The sequence below is a fragment of the Podarcis pityusensis genome (genome assembly GCF_964106645.2).
Source record: "Podarcis pityusensis genome assembly, chromosome: 6".
In the NCBI taxonomy this organism is placed as follows: Eukaryota; Metazoa; Chordata; class Lepidosauria; order Squamata; family Lacertidae; genus Podarcis; species Podarcis pityusensis.
This window is the reverse complement of record NC_138030.1, coordinates 82173509-82190523: the sequence shown is the minus strand read 5'-3', so window position 1 is coordinate 82190523 and position 17015 is coordinate 82173509. Positions and strand designations below refer to the sequence as shown.

Sequence of the window (17015 nt, the reverse complement as noted above, 5' to 3'; positions counted from 1 at the left end):
CCAAACACCAGTCAAGTTAATCACGCTCTTTTGTCTTCATCTGGGTTTGTTATTTCTGGAATGGCTACCTGTCTGGCACTCAGGTATCAGGATGCCAGAGATTATCAGGCAGAGAGGCTGCTGAGTAGCTGAGCTCACATGTCTATATGAATTTCTGAAGTTTTCCCAGTGAACCAGTACACAGATACATTTATCAGTGAATTGTTACATTTGGTATTGTGCAGTAGAGGCCCTTTGAATAGATAGGAAGAAACTGTGATGAAGTTGATGAAACTATGAAGTGATTGTGCTGATTTTGGTTGTGGGGTGCATGTGCATTATATCTGCTGGAGGGGCAACCCCCTCAACCTATTGGGAGCCCAGGATTCAATGAATAGTCATTACCCTTACAAAACTTATTGACTCCACATCTGGCCAGTGAAAAATGAGGTCACAGATCTTTTTTGAAGACAAAAGTGACATTCAATTGAATTAAGAAGGCACATTTAATCATATGTTGTGGACGTGTAAGGTAACAAAAGCATTCTGGGAAATGAAATATAATGAATTTTTTAAAATGTTTTAAATAGTTTTATAAAAAAAACCATAGAATTTTTTATTAGGAATTGTAGGTGCTGAAATTCCAAGGGAGCAGAAAAGTATTTTTATGTATGCGACAACAGCTGCACAGATGTTGTTAGCCCAGAGATGGAAGGAAGATAAAGTCTCTACCAGAGAAGAATGGCAAATCAAGTTGATGGGCTATGATGAAATGGCAAAACTGGCCGGAAAGCTCAGGAACATGGAAGACCAAAACTTTAATAAGGAATGGGAATTTTTAAAAATAATTAACCTTGAAGACCACTGTAAGCAGTTGAAAACATTAGCAGGACTGTGATAACACTTGTAATGTAACGAGAACTATGGACATAATGGAGTTATAAAAATCTTGAATTATTGAAAAAAGATGCAGTAGAAAAAGTTTAACAACGGAACCCATGGAGGGGAAGATGGAAAGTCCAGAGATTCGGGGGAATCTTTTAACTGTGGATATGTTGTGGTGTGGTGTTAATCTTAAAGATGTAAAAACCAAATAAAAAATATTTTACAGAAGAATCGCAGACCCACAGACGAGGAGGAAGCATTCAAAGAGGATAAAGCTACAGTGGTACCTTGGTTTTCAAACGTCTCCATTGATAAACATTTCGGTTTACGAACGCCGAAAACCTGGAAGTAAATGCTTCCGCTGAGTGCAGGATCCTGAGGCATAGAAGAAGAAGAAGAGTTTGGATTTGATATCCCGCTTTATCACTACCCGAAGGAGTCTCAAAGCGGCTAACATTCTCCTTTCCCTTCCTCCCCCACAACAAACACTCTGTGAGGTGAGTGGGGCTGAGAGACTTCAGAGAAGTGTGACTGGCCCAAGGTCACCCAGCAGCTGCATGTGGAGGAGCGGAGACGCGAACCCAGTTCACCAAATTACGAGTCCACGGCTCTTAACCACTACACCACACTGGCTCAATAGCTGTCGGGTTATTGAGTTTTTGCTTTTTGAATGTTTCAGAACTCAAAACAGCCTTTTGAAATGGATTATGTTCGAAAACCGAGGTACCATTGTATTTTGCCTTTGAGTGTGAAGGCCACTTTGCAAGTCTACAACAGGGCAAACTGGTTCAGGCAAGAGGTTGAAGCCTTCCCTTCCCCACCTTCAAGGCCAGGGTTCTCAGGTAGGTGAAGTTACTCACCCAACATTGTGAGCTGGTTGTCAGGGGTCTAAAGGAGGACTAAAGGAGTAAAAAACAAACCATGAGCATGTATTGGATGAAAAGAAACCAACTTCCTTCCTGTCCACTTCAGTAAACCAGGACACAAAGTGTTGACATAGTAGAGTCGTACCTTGGAAGTCAAATGGAATCTGTTCCGGAAGTCTGTTCAACTTCCAAATCGTGGTTTCTGATTGGCTACAGGAAGCTCCTGAAGCCCCGTTGGACGTTCGGCTTCCAAAAGAACGTTGAAAAACCGGAAGTCACTTCTGGGTTTCGATCGTTCAGGAGCCAAAACGTTCAAGAACTAGGCTGTTCAAAAACCAAGGTACAACTATACATGGATGACAGTGTCCATGCAACTGATGCATTTCCATAATTTGAAAGAGCACCACCCTTCATCTGAACTCCCAGATCTACAAAGGCTATACTTTTGCAAAAGCATCACTACTGTAATACACATAAGCTTGTGCGGCAGCCACCTAGTTGTCCAAAGGCAAAGTTATTTTACTGAGAAAAAATTAAGCATGCTTGGGGCTTGTGTTTGTGGATGGATGCAAGACGAAAAACTATAACAAACCCAGAAATAAAACCAGTTAATTGTTCATTGTAGTGATGTAAACTACATACAAAATAGCCAGCTACAAGTCTGGTGTCTCAAATTTGTTTATAAAATACTTAGAAATATATAAGAAACAAGGAATTGTACAAATGCTTCAATAGATTGGGAAATTGAGAGATATGCAGGCAATTAGACTGATTCATTGCAATACAAATCAGTTCAAACACTTACAGGAAAAACAGTTAAGGCAAACCTTTTTTTTCTTTCTCACTCTCTATATAGATCTAACAGTCACACACAAAGTATCCTACACAGGGCACAGCAAAGGACAGTGCAGACGAACTACAGCAAGCGCTTTGGGGTACAGAGAAAGCTGAGGTGAGGAAAAATGGGTATTTGGGGGAGGAGTGCAAATAACTATAGACGGAGGAAAGGGACTAACAGATGTGAAAGTCTCAGGCTTGATCAATATGAACTGGAGGTAGCCATTTGAAATGCAAGCACTGTTAGTGTAGTGTAAGAAAAACTTAACTTCTCCCACCTCATTTCCCAATCTGATTTACGGTATACACTGCTCAATCAAGTCAAGAATCAATTCCATTTGTCATCTTCAGTGACTTTGTACCTTCCTGCTCAGCTGCCAAGTTATTTTCATTCTCACAACAGGTAAAGTCTTATCTTTGCCCAGGCTTTTGGGGTGGGATGAAGTGCCTGGCAAGACTTTCTGCTTCCTGTGTGATTATTGGTTGTGATACTGTTTTATATATATTTTTTGACTTAAGGGCGGCCTACAAATACTTTAAATAAATAAGTTGCAGATTTATAGTGCAGTAAAAAGGTAAAAGGTAAAGGAGCCCTGAACAGTTATGTCCAGTCAAAGGAGACTATGGGGTTGCGGCATTCATCTCGCTTTCAGGCCGAGGGAGCCAGCATTCGTCCACAGACAGCTTTCCGGGTCATGTGGCCAGCATGACTTAACCGCTTCTGGCGCAACAGGACACCATGACGGAAGCCACACGGAAATGCCATTTACCTTCCCGTTGCAGCGGTACCTATTTATCTACTTGCACTGGCATGCTTTCAAACTGCTAGGTTGGCAGGAGCTGGGACAGAGCAACGGGAGCTCACCCCATCGCAGGGATTTGAACTGCTGGCCTTCTGATTGGCAAACCCACAGTGCCACCCACATTCCATTGTGCAGTATCTCACTCCCTCAACAGGGAATATTAAATGAATAATTACTTAATCCTGGCAATTTTAAGAGGCAGATGAAAATCTCAAGGCCAGCTCTACCTAATCTTCCTCTTTTCCCCAGGCAATCTACCATCAACTGTCCTTTGCCAAAGATCCTGATGAGTTTAATGTTGCATTAATGTTACCTGTAAAGTGCCTTGGAAGCATTTACATCCTGAAATGCAGGATATAAATTATTGTACTACATAGATATACCAGTTATTCCACCTTCAATTGTTCCTGAAGTTTCTGGTGGCATTTGGTAGCTGTTCCATCATATGGAACAGTCTCCTTACATTTGCATTTCATATAGCCACTACATCTCCATTCCCAGATGTCAATTCAGCAAAGACCTCCTCTGCTTAACGAGCAATGCAGTATTTAGGAGACCAGGAGGCGCACATGGGTGACACACAGCCTGCACACTCAGGGGGAAAAACTTTCATTGCATGAAACGTTGATGTGAAGAGGTGATGGTAAACATTCTATAGATTCAAAGTCAAAATGATCATTTTTAATTTCACAACATCAGCATATGTATAAACAGGTTTTTAAGGGCCATCTCGTGTTCTTCACATTTGAAACCGTTCCTGAATTAATATGCTACAGAGCAAACACAAGTCCAATTAGTTGTAATTTAGCATCAAAAATGTCGGTTAAAACACAACAAAAATGAATAACAACAAGCAATTAAAAACAAGCAACTTCCAGCTCGTGAGACTCTCTAGTTAATGCAGTTAGTAAACACAGGGCTGTATAGCTTCCTTTTTTTGATCATAGATGGGTAACCTTTGGCTCCCACAAATGTTAACTGCAATAAGCTCTAGCCAGCATGATCAATGGACAAGGATGGGAGTTGTAGTCTAGCAATATCTCGAGGGCCATCGCTGTTCTAGAGTATCAAAATGATGCCAAAATACATAAAAAGATTACGTGATTTACCCCATTCCTAAAAATTAGCATTATATGTACTCCAAACCTAATTCACTTATCCAACATACTTACATGACAGCAGTACCTCTGAGTATTTGCTCCTAATCTTGCTACACATACCCACCTGTCTTTAGGATATGTGCAGATGTGGCAAAAGCCATAAAACCAGGAGTTTCTTATACCTCTTTGGACCAAACGTTCAAATCTTCAACTCTACATATTTCTAGCACTATTCAACAGCTAACACGCACATTTGGTGTACTCTGAAGACAACAATTAAGATAGAAGAACTCGCAAAACAAGCTTCTTAGTTTTCCTAACCATAAAGAAGCTTGTAGCAACCATCTGTTTTAAGTGCTGAAACATGGGCAAGAACACAAACTACCTGGCACCCAAGTAGCCTATGGTTCCACGATTGTTTAAATGTAAGAACATTTATAAAGAAAAATACTGTAATGAGGTAACAAGTACTAGATTTGTAGGAGGATCACAGAACCTCTATATCAACCCTCATATACATTTTGGGTCTTTTCCACAACTATCTAGCAACAGTTCTCAAAAGCACTAGAAGTGGAAACTGATTTATCAGCATTTTTTTTAGTGTTATTGGACGCTAAAAACGCTGGCCACCGTCTGACTAATCCGATATTTACTCCAATTAAGTCACATGGATTAACAGACCATTACTTCCAATTAAGTTTACTTAGGACTGCCTCAAGTTAAACCAGGAAGGAAGAAGGAAGGACGGACTTAAGAGCAGCCTACTGGATCACGATGGAAGTCCATTTCATCCCAGTATCCTATTCTCACAGTGGCCAATCAGATGCTCTTAGGAAGCTGGAGCAGAGGACAACTGCTCTATCTCCCTCTGCCTGCAATTCTCAACAACCAGTATCTAGAAGCATACTTTTCTGTACAGATATTTATTCAAATTATTCCCTTGAAAAGCATGGGTCAGCTGTCTTTTATTTCACCAATTCTTAAAGCAACAGCAATGGCTGCCAATTCTCTCCCTGCCCAACTAAAAGTGCCATGTTTGATCTTTAAAGCCCTATGTGTCTTAGAACGATTATATCTTCTGTGTGTGCATGCAGATTTGAATTATATTTCCATTATGACAAATTGCTAGCAAGTCACAATCCCTGGATGCAATGCTAAACCTGGAAATGTGTTGTTTTCCCCGTGCAGGAAGAGCAAAGCTGGGGAGATCAGAACTTTAACAGTTAAAATAATTTTATGATCTGTAATATAAAGAGGAACTTGTGTTATTTGTACCTTTGAACGTCCCAAAACCTTTTTCATATATGAGAGGTGCATATTAATAATGCAAAGGAGAAGAGCTATTCATAAATGACTCAATTATTTCATTTAAGGTTTCTTGACGAATAAGATTACCTTGTGAAAGTTGTTTTAAAAATAGCTGTACAATATTTAAAAACCACACGATTATATTTTGAATGTTGAACCGCTGCATTTAAAAAGACACTTCTTTTCCTTTGTACTTGGCAACTTTCCGCTTTGAGAGCTTTCTGGTTGCTAAACAGAGAAGCAAGACTAGGGAAATATAAGGGCTATTTCTAACGAAGTAGTTCCACTTGCACAAGGATTTTGGGCTATGTAACGACACTCCCTCTCCCCTCCCCATGTGTCTCCTAAATCTGGGGGTTCCCTCAACGCCCCATAGCAGGTTTGGGGAGAAGAAGAAGTTCAACTGCACAAGCAGAAATCCTGGCACTAGTGAATTACTTTGTTGACTATTGTCATAATAGCCTGTCACACATAATCACGAATGATCATTAGTTGAAATATTCTGCACTGAGGGAGCTGAATCAAGACCCAGCAATGTTCCAAGATAAGACTGTTCTCTAGGATCCAATATTTGCTCAGGTCTGACCGGATGAACGATGTTTGCAGGCTGTGGAGTGAGTGTGTATTTTTCTAGAAATGCCAAATCCGTCGCTTGCTGGTAGTCCGTTGGAGGAGGTTGTGAAGAAAGAAGGTTGTGAGGCGAGGATGAAACAGGGGTGGTATGTTCTACAAGATCGGACTGAGTTTCGCGTATCTGCACGGGTATCAGTGTTAGTGGTACACACACGTCTGGCGATACATTCTGTAGCATTGTTTTGGTTTCTGCTTGATAAACCTTGGCTGGTTCCACAAACGGTTTAGACTCACTTTGGAAAGCCTTGTCATCGGGTACAAACTGGGTTGGCAAAGAGACTACTTTCTCCTCCGGCACTGGGCTTAGTGATTCTTCGGCAGACTTTCCTCCGTGCACATGGTCAGTATGATATTTCAGCTTGTCCTTCCGTTTAAATGTCGCATTGCAATACTGACAGTTGAAGGGCCGGGCATCCGAATGAATAACCATATGTTTTGTTAACGTCTTCTTAATCCTGAAAGACTGGTTGCAAATTTGACATTTGTACGGTTTTTCACCTGTGTTTGAAAAAAGTCAGAATAAATAGAGTAAATATTTCCTAATATATCAATAGGACATAGCGTTATTAGTTTCTTTGTTGCATGGAGAGGCGTTTTATTAATTTAAATATTTTGGCAAACATTGGGGGGGGGAGGAACCAAAGTTGTGATTTTAAGGTTTATTCTTGTTTGTGGTTTTTTAAAAAAAAAAACACGCACACAAAACCATTGCTTTAATAGCCAACAGGTTAATATTCGGGAAATGCATTTGTAAAGCTTTTCGTATATCTATATCTAGTGCTAAGACGTCCTACCAATGAAAGGTAAAGAATTATCCCAACTGACTGTAATTAACCAAGATAGTCCACTAATTAGACTATGAGAAATCTAGTCTGCGACAACCTGTTTTCTTACATAACGATTTATACAGAAACCCAGCCAGATGGGCAGGGTTTTATTTTGTTTTATTTGTTCATTATTCTACTGCTCAGAGCTAACAGTTCTGAACTGATAGTTCTGATCACATGGTCCAGTTCTTCCTAGAATATACCACTTTAGTTGAGATTCCTGCACTGAAGGGGATTGGACTAGATTGGATCCCTTCCAATTCTACAATTGACAGCTCTCCAACATCAAGAACTTTGGGCATGTAGAAAGTCACATCAAAGTCTAATTTGTGCTAACTTTTCAGATGAGATTCTGAGATAGGAGAGCCTACAAACATGCACTAAACTGTACACTAAACTGTTAGCTAGTATTCAAATGCCAAGGCATACTATGTGCCACAAAATGCTACCCTTATGAATTCCATAATATGAAACATCACATTTATTCTTGCTGATCCGCCAAAGCATAAAGTCCACAACTGCTTACCTGAATGTGTCCTAAAATGCATTTCCAAACTTGATTTCCCCTTGAACACTTTCTTACAGACTTCACACTGATGAAATGTTGCCTTGTACCTTCAAGGAAAATGGAACGTATTAGAAAAAAATTCCACATCCATGGATATTTTCAGTGTATACATGATCATAGGCTTAACATTCAAAATCACAGGCTTAACATTCTAATTCCCGCCCCTGCCCCTGCTTTAAATTGTGTCCTGGAGAAAGATATAAATGTGTTAGATTAGAAAACAAGCAGAAAATGTCAAAGCAACTTTACCCTGTGCACTTAATTACCAGCATCTTGGGGCCAAACTAATTTGTACTCTTGATTTGTACTGCTGCTTAACCTCATTTTTTGTTTTAGCATTTTTTAAAAAATTATTGTTACATGCCACTTTAGAAGCCTTTTCGCCACAAAGCAGCCTAAAACACAAACTAGAAAGGGGTGAAGATCCTGGTTTCCAAGCAGCATTTAAAACAAGAGTTCCCCAGTTTGGACGGGATGGGAAACTGTGGTTTGGCAAACTGCAATGTCTCCCTAAAGCCAAGTGTGCAGAGAAAGGGAGCGTGCTGGCACAAGGATCCTTCTTGTTACACTGAAACTGGGACATACAAAGGCGTTTCAGAATTAAAATGAAAACTTACTTTTGCCACACCTTTTCTCCAAGATGAACGCTTTTATAATGAACACTGAGGTGGTCTCTTCGGCCAAAACATTTTCCACATTCTTCACACTGATGGGCCTTTTCACCTTCGGAGAACCAAAAGCACAATCTGAATGAGCTTTAATAAAAAAGACCGAAGGCACCCAAACAAGGAAAACCCAGTCTGTCAGAACACTGCCAAATAATCATGACATTTTCATACGCTTTCAGGTCAAGTCAAATGCATGGTTCAGTCCTGCATGTATGGGCTGTGATGTGCCTTGAATTCATGCATTTCCCTCTTCTACAGGCCAACAGGAGATCAAAGACTTTTGTTTTTGAGCTAACCAGGGTTTCTTTGAATGAAAAAGCCAACGTCATTTGTCTACCTGAGTGTATCCTTTTGTGTTTTGTCAGATGGTCGTGACGAATGAAAGTCTTTCCACATTCTTCACATTCATACCGCTTGTCGTCATGGTGGACCCGCAGATGAAGTCTGCATTAATAAATGCACAAGGTTAACTTTGCATGGGATCTCTTGTGCTCACTGTTAAAGCGCAGCCTGCCAACAATCCCCATAATTAGAACTGCGGCGAAGCAATAGCTCAGCATGCATGGGATGAGGTATTTTCAGCATTTAGACACAACTCTAAATCATAGTTTGTTTACATCTCTGAACCTACCCCAATCATCACCTTATGACCAATCAGAAACCATGATTTGAAGTTGGGTTCTGAATCTGTGCTTAGGGTTAACTGTGGTCTGTTGTTACATCTGAACTGGCTATCCTAGCTTAATCCTCCTTTATTTTGGAGCTCTTCCTCAAATGCCCACCTGGCTACACAAAAGTGAGCTTACAGCAGTTGGGGGGGGGGGGGACTCTTCATGGAAGGAAGGAAGAAGTACCAAGAAAGGAAGAATGGCAAATAAAACTGATGGAGTATGTAGAGATGGCCAAACTGACAGGGAAGATCTGAAACCAGTAAGAGCAAGTATTTTCTAAAAGACTGGAGCAAATTTGTAATTTACTTAAAAGACCACTGTAAACAGTTAAAATCACTGGCAGGGATGTAATGACACTTGTAATGTGGATTTTTTTTAATGATAATTATGGATATTTAACATATGGATAATGGTAAAAGATGCAGCAAATTTAATCGTAAACATGGAACCCATGGAGGGAGGGAAGGAGGTCCGAAGGTTCAAAAGAACCTTGTACTTTAATGTTAGAAATTGCTTTGTTAAAATGTATAAAATTGTGAGGAAAAAAATATATCTATAAAAAAACTTTTCATGTGGCTAAGAGTCTCTTGCTGGCAACACGCTCATTTCCCTCCCTCCTTTTCCAGCCTAACTCCAGGTAACCTTGTAAAAAATAAAAAGCGACCACAGCTGCTTTTTCTAACTTCTGCCCAAGAATAAACGAAATGTCAAGAGCATTTCTGACATTACATTATCAGTAATCCTAAGTAATGATACAGACATGTGTTACCTGTATGAACTTCCATGACGAAAACTCTGCCCGCAAATACTACACAAATGAGGCTTTTCTCCGCTGTGGATTCTCAAGTGCTCTTTCAAAGTTGTTCTGGAGGAGAAAAATGAAAATATTTGAAGAATATATACTCCAACCTTTTCATTGTGATCAATAGTCGCAGTTATTAAAGTCCAATACATTCTGAAGAATGGAGAACTACTGTTCCCATTAGGAAGATCTTAAAAGACTGAAAGTACTAGGTCAACCTTTTCCTATTTATTATACAAAAACTTCTGAAAAGTTAAGAGTTTTGTGTGTAGAAACAAATTAGTACAAAAACATTTCTTTACGCATGTATATTACTACCTACCTTTCTCTGACGGATTTCCCACAAATAAAGCATGTCCATTTTCTCTTTCCTCCATGAGTACATTCAATATGGCGCTTCAGATTGCCAGTATCATTAAACTGACGACCACAAATATCACATGGAAAAGGTCCTGGGAAGAAACACAAATGCAATTTACATTGTTTCCACTTGAGCAACAAGGATCGCATCAAAGCCAAGCACATTATTTTAGACTTCAAGAACATGAAACTGTCAGGCAAAATACACACTTCTAATAATCCCTTCAATACATACAGGCGTATTTCAAAAGCGGAAGCAGTATTGATTATTTTGCACAACTAAAAACAGGTTGAAAATACATACTGAAACACAATCCTGGAAGAGATTTGCACAAGTTGCTTAGTGAATGATGATTTATGTCTACAAATACACACTGAAGAAAATGCATTTATATTTAATATTTACTAGCAGAATGGGATTTTCCTACCGAGATGGAACTTTTCTTGATGCTTCAGTCTTGCAAAGCGGGATTTAAAGTGCTCTTCGCAATATGTACACTTAAAGGGCTTGTCCTGTGTGTGTAGAATCATGTGTTCTTCCAGATGAGGCCTTCGAGTGAAAGATTTATTGCAAATCTAAAGTGATAGAACAGCCAACCAACCATTAACTATTAACATCTACTAGAATGTGCCATGTACACACACATGAGCTTCTTCAATGTAAGAAACCTATTATTCTGTTTTTAATCAACAGAAGTGCTAATACCTAGACAGTGAGGAACCCATCAGAATATTATATTTCTGAAAATGCATTGTGACTCATGTTATATGGACTAGTGGCTATTCTACTATAGTCATGTCTGATTCTTTCAGGTTTTAACCCATCTTCAGCATGAAGAGAGAATTCCTGTGCATCTTGATTAATTGCAGGTATTACTATTCACTATGAATTTACATGATCACGCTACCAGATGAAAATACTACCGCATGAAGTCAGTTATTTTTAAATCTTTGTTGCAGCCATGAAACCAGCTATATACGAATGGAAGGTATTCCACACAAATGTGCATAACAGAAAGTAGGACTGGTCTTTTTTATTTGGTGTTAAGAACTTGGGCATCAATCACTGCCACGTACCAATCACATTTTCTAAGAATGTCTTAATCCAACATATGCAAAAAATTATTATAATAATAACTTGGAATGGCATTATGCATTAAAAAAATAAGGCGGGGGGGGAGATATCAAAACCCATGAAGTTTGAGTTTTCGCCCATACACTAGAGTTTGTGGGGGGCCTCCTCATAGGAGCTCCCTGTGCCCCACTATTACATGCACCAGAAAGTAAAGGAAACCAGTGCATTATATGAAGAACTGCAGCTGAAAAGGGAAAATCCACACAGCCTGATTGTATCCACAGTCAGTTCTCTGAATCTGAGAAAGAGTAGTGGGGATTATCATTTTGTTGTTTCTGTTTTAACTATTTATCTGTGCTTTTATCTTGTATCTTTATCTTGTGAACTGCCCTAAGGTCTTTTGATGGGTGGTTTATGAATCTAATAAATAATAATAATAGTAACCAAAAGTGTCCATTTCTTCCCAATAAAATCAAAGTTATGCTTACATCACATTTCCAGCCTTCACTCTTTTTCTTTTTGGAGAGAAATTCCTGTACTTTCTCAGGGTGGAATCTGCAGGGTGGGAAAATCCATTGAGAAATTATTTCTAGAGTAAGGAAATTATATGCTTGAGCACAGAAAGAAATATTAGAAACAAGTTGTATTAGTACCCACAACAAACATACTCCCCATGCTACATAAAAGAAGCAAAAATGTCTTATATATTCTTATTTGCAGTTGTTGCATATTATTTTTACTATGATTTTTGTGTTTTTATATTGTAATTTTATGTTGTGAACCCCTCTACCTTGTGACTGCTTGTTTACACAAGAATTTAAAAGACCTAATGCGAAAGGAGACGCTGCGCCCAAGAGCATCGGCCTTCTTCACCAACCAGTGTTCAAAACTCCCATTGTTCTAGGCAAATTTTGTGACAGGGAATTTAATTAGCGCAAGCAGTTTCTAAGCTCTAGGTGCAGTACTGCGTTTAAGATTTCAGATTAAAACTGCAGAGTGGAAGGAAAGGAGGACCTTTTTCTGCCTCCCCACTTCAGCTACTCTATGAATACTAGAGAAGAGACCCTCTTAAGAATATTAGGGGCGTGGGCAGGGGAAGGAACTAGGCCATACGAAAAATGAACATAATATTTTAGCTGCAGTTCATTCATTTTCAGTTTTGAATTTTTGTTATAAAAAAGAGTGTCTAGACATTCTGTTGTTGTGCCTATAACCTAGCTTTAAGGTGCCATTTAGCTCCTAGCTTTCATCTCTCTTTCTAACAGTCCCCAACCCTTAATAGCCCTGGATTGCTGTGGGCAGCCTGACCCGACCTGGCCCAGGACAATCTGGGTTGAAGCCCGTTCCCCCTAATTCAGCTCAGACTTCGCCCAGGTCCAACGCACAGCCCAACGTATTCCCTGTATATTTCAACTATACAGCATTAGAAAAGCTGCAACATATTGTTCTCATGTGCTGCCCTTTCCATGCCCAGCCCTTTAGCCCAAACATTATTTGAAACCAGCCTATACTGCTATACATATGGATTCCTCACCTATCACTTGTGTTTGGGGTGTGTGTGTGTGTGTGTGTGTGTGTGATGAAAAGAGCCCTTCAATGTACAGAGCATCAACAGCAGGCAAGCATTTGAATTGTCTCAAAATACAAGCACTTGCCATGCAATGAAACAATGTAGTCACTTTATAAAATGTGCCGAGCGCCTCAACACACACGTTTTTAATGCCATGGACTTTAAAAATAAATGGTTGCCACATATTTCAAGCAGGTAGTTTATAAAATCTCCTGCGTCAATACTTGTTTATAATCTTGTACTTAAAATAAATCACATCATCACAGCATGTAAGTATAGCATAAAAAATTTCATTCATACTTGCCTCTTCAAGTGCTTTACTAGGGTCTTTTTTGTGGCGTGCAGTTTGTTACAATATGGACATTTGTGTTCCTTTTTATGACATACAATTTCATCATTGTGCTTCTTTCTGTGTACAGTTAAGTTGGATTTGGTTGAATAGCGCTGATGACAGATATCGCACTGAAACGGCTTCTCGCCAGTGTGCACACGAGAATGGATCTCAAATTTCCCTACAAAACAAACCACTCCAGTTAAAATATTAGATAACCAACCAGCAACTATAGTCCTGCAAACATTCAGTACTACTATGCATCAAGTATAGGTTGTGATGGCATTTCCAAGGTTATAGTGCTTTACATAAATAAATGAAGCCCTTCTTCAAGGAAGTATTTCCATTTGGGGAGGAACACGTTGTCTAAACTGTGAAATTGTTCTGTCTTCTGCTAGCTGATCTAGCAGTGTTTGGGATGTGGTTGTCACCACCACTAGTTCACAACCTGAATAAACTCACTCAAGAGCTAAAACACAATGCAATTTGACCTCAGTCGATCTCAACTAGCACTGCAGTGAAATTGTTAAGGTGCTTCCTCAGACTTCATAGGGACTCTACCAATGAGTTTCAGTTCCTCTGCTAGAGTCTTCTTGACCCACTAGTCATCCCATGCCTTGGACCATGCCCTGCTGTAATAACCGAGCACAGAGGTCTTTAACTTTACCGGAACCTGGATTAATTCACCAATTTAAATTTGTTGTTGTATATTGTTTTTACCTTTACCAAAATTGATTAAGGCCTGGCTCAGATGGCTGATCAGCATTAACAGCATGCAAGGCCACAGGAAGGATCACAGTATCAACTGGTGCCTCCATGTGGGAGTGAACATGCAGCCTCCAGAGTTTAGATGACTTCAGCAGGCCTTTTGTGAGTTGTCACAATTACATAAATTTCAGCATCCATGCAACTAACATACATGCCAGAATGTGGCCGCTTCAGTTTATAAAGCCATCACCATCATGTGTTCCCAAAAGAGTTGCAAGGCAACAAACTTTGTAATCAGACCTATATCTGACCTTCTCTTTCTCTCGGTTGCAACGACAACTGGTAAAAGTCGTGGCCCGCCAGATGAAGACCAATGATTTAGAAAATGGACATCTGGAGGCAGCCCTGTATCGCGAAGTTTTTAAGGTTTGACATTTTGCTGTTATCATGTGGGAAGCTGCCCAGAGTGGCTGGGGCAACCCAGTCAGATGGGTGGGGTATAAGGAATATATTGTTGTTGTTGCTGTTATTAGACCCTCACTGGCATGCTTGGTGGTGACTCAGGAGAGGGCCTTCTTGGTGGCTGCTACCAGACTCTGGAATTCCCTCCCTGGAGAAGATAGACTAGCTCTCTCCAATCCTTCTGCCAGCAGGTGAAGATCTTATTGCTTTAACAGGGAACTGAGTGCTTTTAATGAGAGGGCTGGTGCTGTGGTGTTTTTATTATAATTATCTCCTATATGTTTTAAACAGATTTTATATATGTATATAGTTTTAATTCTATTAATTTAATTGTTTTAAATTATTTTTAGTGATTCTTGTTTTTATCTCAAACTGCCTTGAGTCCCATCAGGGGAAAGGCAGGGTAGTAGTAGTAGTAGTAGTAATAATAATAATAATAATGGTGGTGGTGATGATGAACTGCCTCCAGGTGATGGCTGGACAACAATCCCCATTCTTCCTGATCACTGGTCATGCTGACTGGGGCTAGCAAAAGTTGTAGCCCAACATCATATAGAGGGCATGTTAGCTACTCTCAATTCCAATAATTAACACACGTGTTCAAATACCTAACAACAACATGCATGTCTTTTTCAAAGATGACTTGTGCTTAAAAGAACTGTAACAGCAAGTCCAGAAAAACTGAAGTATTCTCTGGATTACACATCTAACTGTTCTTTTTCTAATGTCATTTTCACATGCATTTCAAAATACGGTTGTTCAGGTAGTTAAATGACATGACCATAACTTGCTGTATTTGTTATACTAGCGCAAAGGATATGGCAATATACAGAACACATGAGGTTCTAGTTTTCTTTTACTACTCCAAGGATGTCAGCTACACACTTCGCTCAATAATATGAACTGTAATGCTCTATATAGGACCTGCATTTACAGTGTGTCGCATAAGCCCTTTTAGAGGTGTGAGCAATGATCACAAAGAGCACAAATCTGTTTGAACCTAAGAGGCAAAGCACATCGAGCATGTGATTCCCACTTACCTGCTCGATCAAATATTTTATTACACTTAGGACACTGCAAGTATTTTTTGCTACCGTTCTGAAAAATGACTGGAATATATGTGGAAAGACTGCCTCCAGAAATATTTCCTGCTGGATCACCTGTCTCATGTCTTTCTTCATCACGTTCTTTTTCACTTTGCTCTTCAGACTCAGTGTCAGTTGTGTCCTCCTCTTGCCTGTCTTCATCAGTGTGATACTCACTTCCACTGTCTTCAGACTCATTGTTAGACTCGTCGTTAGACTCATCATTTTTCTTGCCAGGACTCGCTTGATTTAAATTGCCATCAGATGCAGCTCCACTTTCGTTGTCATTTTGATCAAACTTAGCCGGACATTTGCGATTTCGCAGTGATCTTCTGGTAGAAGTATCTGAGCTCTCGACCATTTTTAGCCCATGTTCTTTTTCCCGGGCAGAAGCTTTGTGTGCTCTGGACAAGTGATTTTCTAAGGATTTCTTGTAACAAAAGTTGCGATTGCACAGAGTGCATTGGTGATTGCTTGCTGCTTGGGGAGTTTGCTCACTGGATGTTTCTAGCTGGGATGAATTCTCTGACGTCTCTTCAAACTGCAAACTGGAAACATTTTCAGCGTTCAGCAGCTTGACTGCATCGATAATATCTAAAAACTTAGCTGCCTCTAAAACTAAGGGGATTTCATTCTTATACACAAAAAACTCTGACGTATAGAGAAATTCAAGTAGATGGCGGAAAACTGAATGAGTTACGTGATCCAAGGTAACGACATTTGTACTTGGATTTTTGCTCAAGTAGGCATGAAAGTAACTACTCCCAACAGCAACTACTACCTTGTGGGCACTAAATTCTTTTCCATCAACAATTATGAGCAGATCACAAAAAGATGGTTGTTTCTGTCGATCATCATTTAAATATTTGAGTAGATTTCTGTTGTACTGCAGGGAGCTCAAAAGCTTTCTTTGAGCTGTTGATGGCGGGAGTTCTTTAGAATACTCAAGCTGGTCTGCAGCAGCGACTCCTGCAGAACCAGCAATAACTTTCTGCACAGAATCTGCAACAGGAATCTTATCTGAAGATTCCCTCCGATGATCAAGATGGTTTTTGTCATCTAAATTTGCAGTGAGCTTTCTCCTTTTCTTCATTGCAGTTGTGCCACTTTAAAATCAGGAACTTCATACGTAACCCAAAGTCTCTCAAACAGAGCGTTGCTTCAGTAATATCTGAAATTATAATCTGTAAAAAACAAACAATTTAAACAATTTTTTTGTTTGAAACCCAGCCACATGTAATTTCTCAGCAGGAATTAAGTTACTTGTGAGCAGGTAATACGGTTTGCAAATATATTTATTGCTCCCTCAAAGCCAGTCACCACCCACACATATTCTAAAGACAAAAATGTAACTTTTAGTCTGTAAGATTCTACAAGAGTACATATCAAGAGGCACACTTACATAAACCTTTACACAAGAGCTATGTTAAGTGGTCTTTAAGTGGTGATTTTTCATATTTGCACAACTATGTTAGAA

General features: G+C 39.6%; 1 protein-coding gene across 1 annotated transcript; it reads right to left on the bottom strand.

Moving 5' to 3' along the window:
• Nucleotides 1–4029: 4029 nt before the first annotated feature.
• On the bottom strand, nt 4030–16680 carry ZBTB41 (zinc finger and BTB domain containing 41). Its single transcript, XM_081010806.1, is given in 11 exon segments — nt 4030–6909; nt 7765–7853; nt 8424–8529; nt 8812–8918; nt 9915–10010; nt 10270–10399; nt 10736–10883; nt 11871–11937; nt 13257–13464; nt 15494–16646; nt 16648–16680. Coding segments are annotated over 11 exon segments (2778 nt in total). The 5' UTR covers nt 16666–16680; the 3' UTR covers nt 4030–6253.
• Nucleotides 16681–17015: the final 335 nt, after the last annotated feature.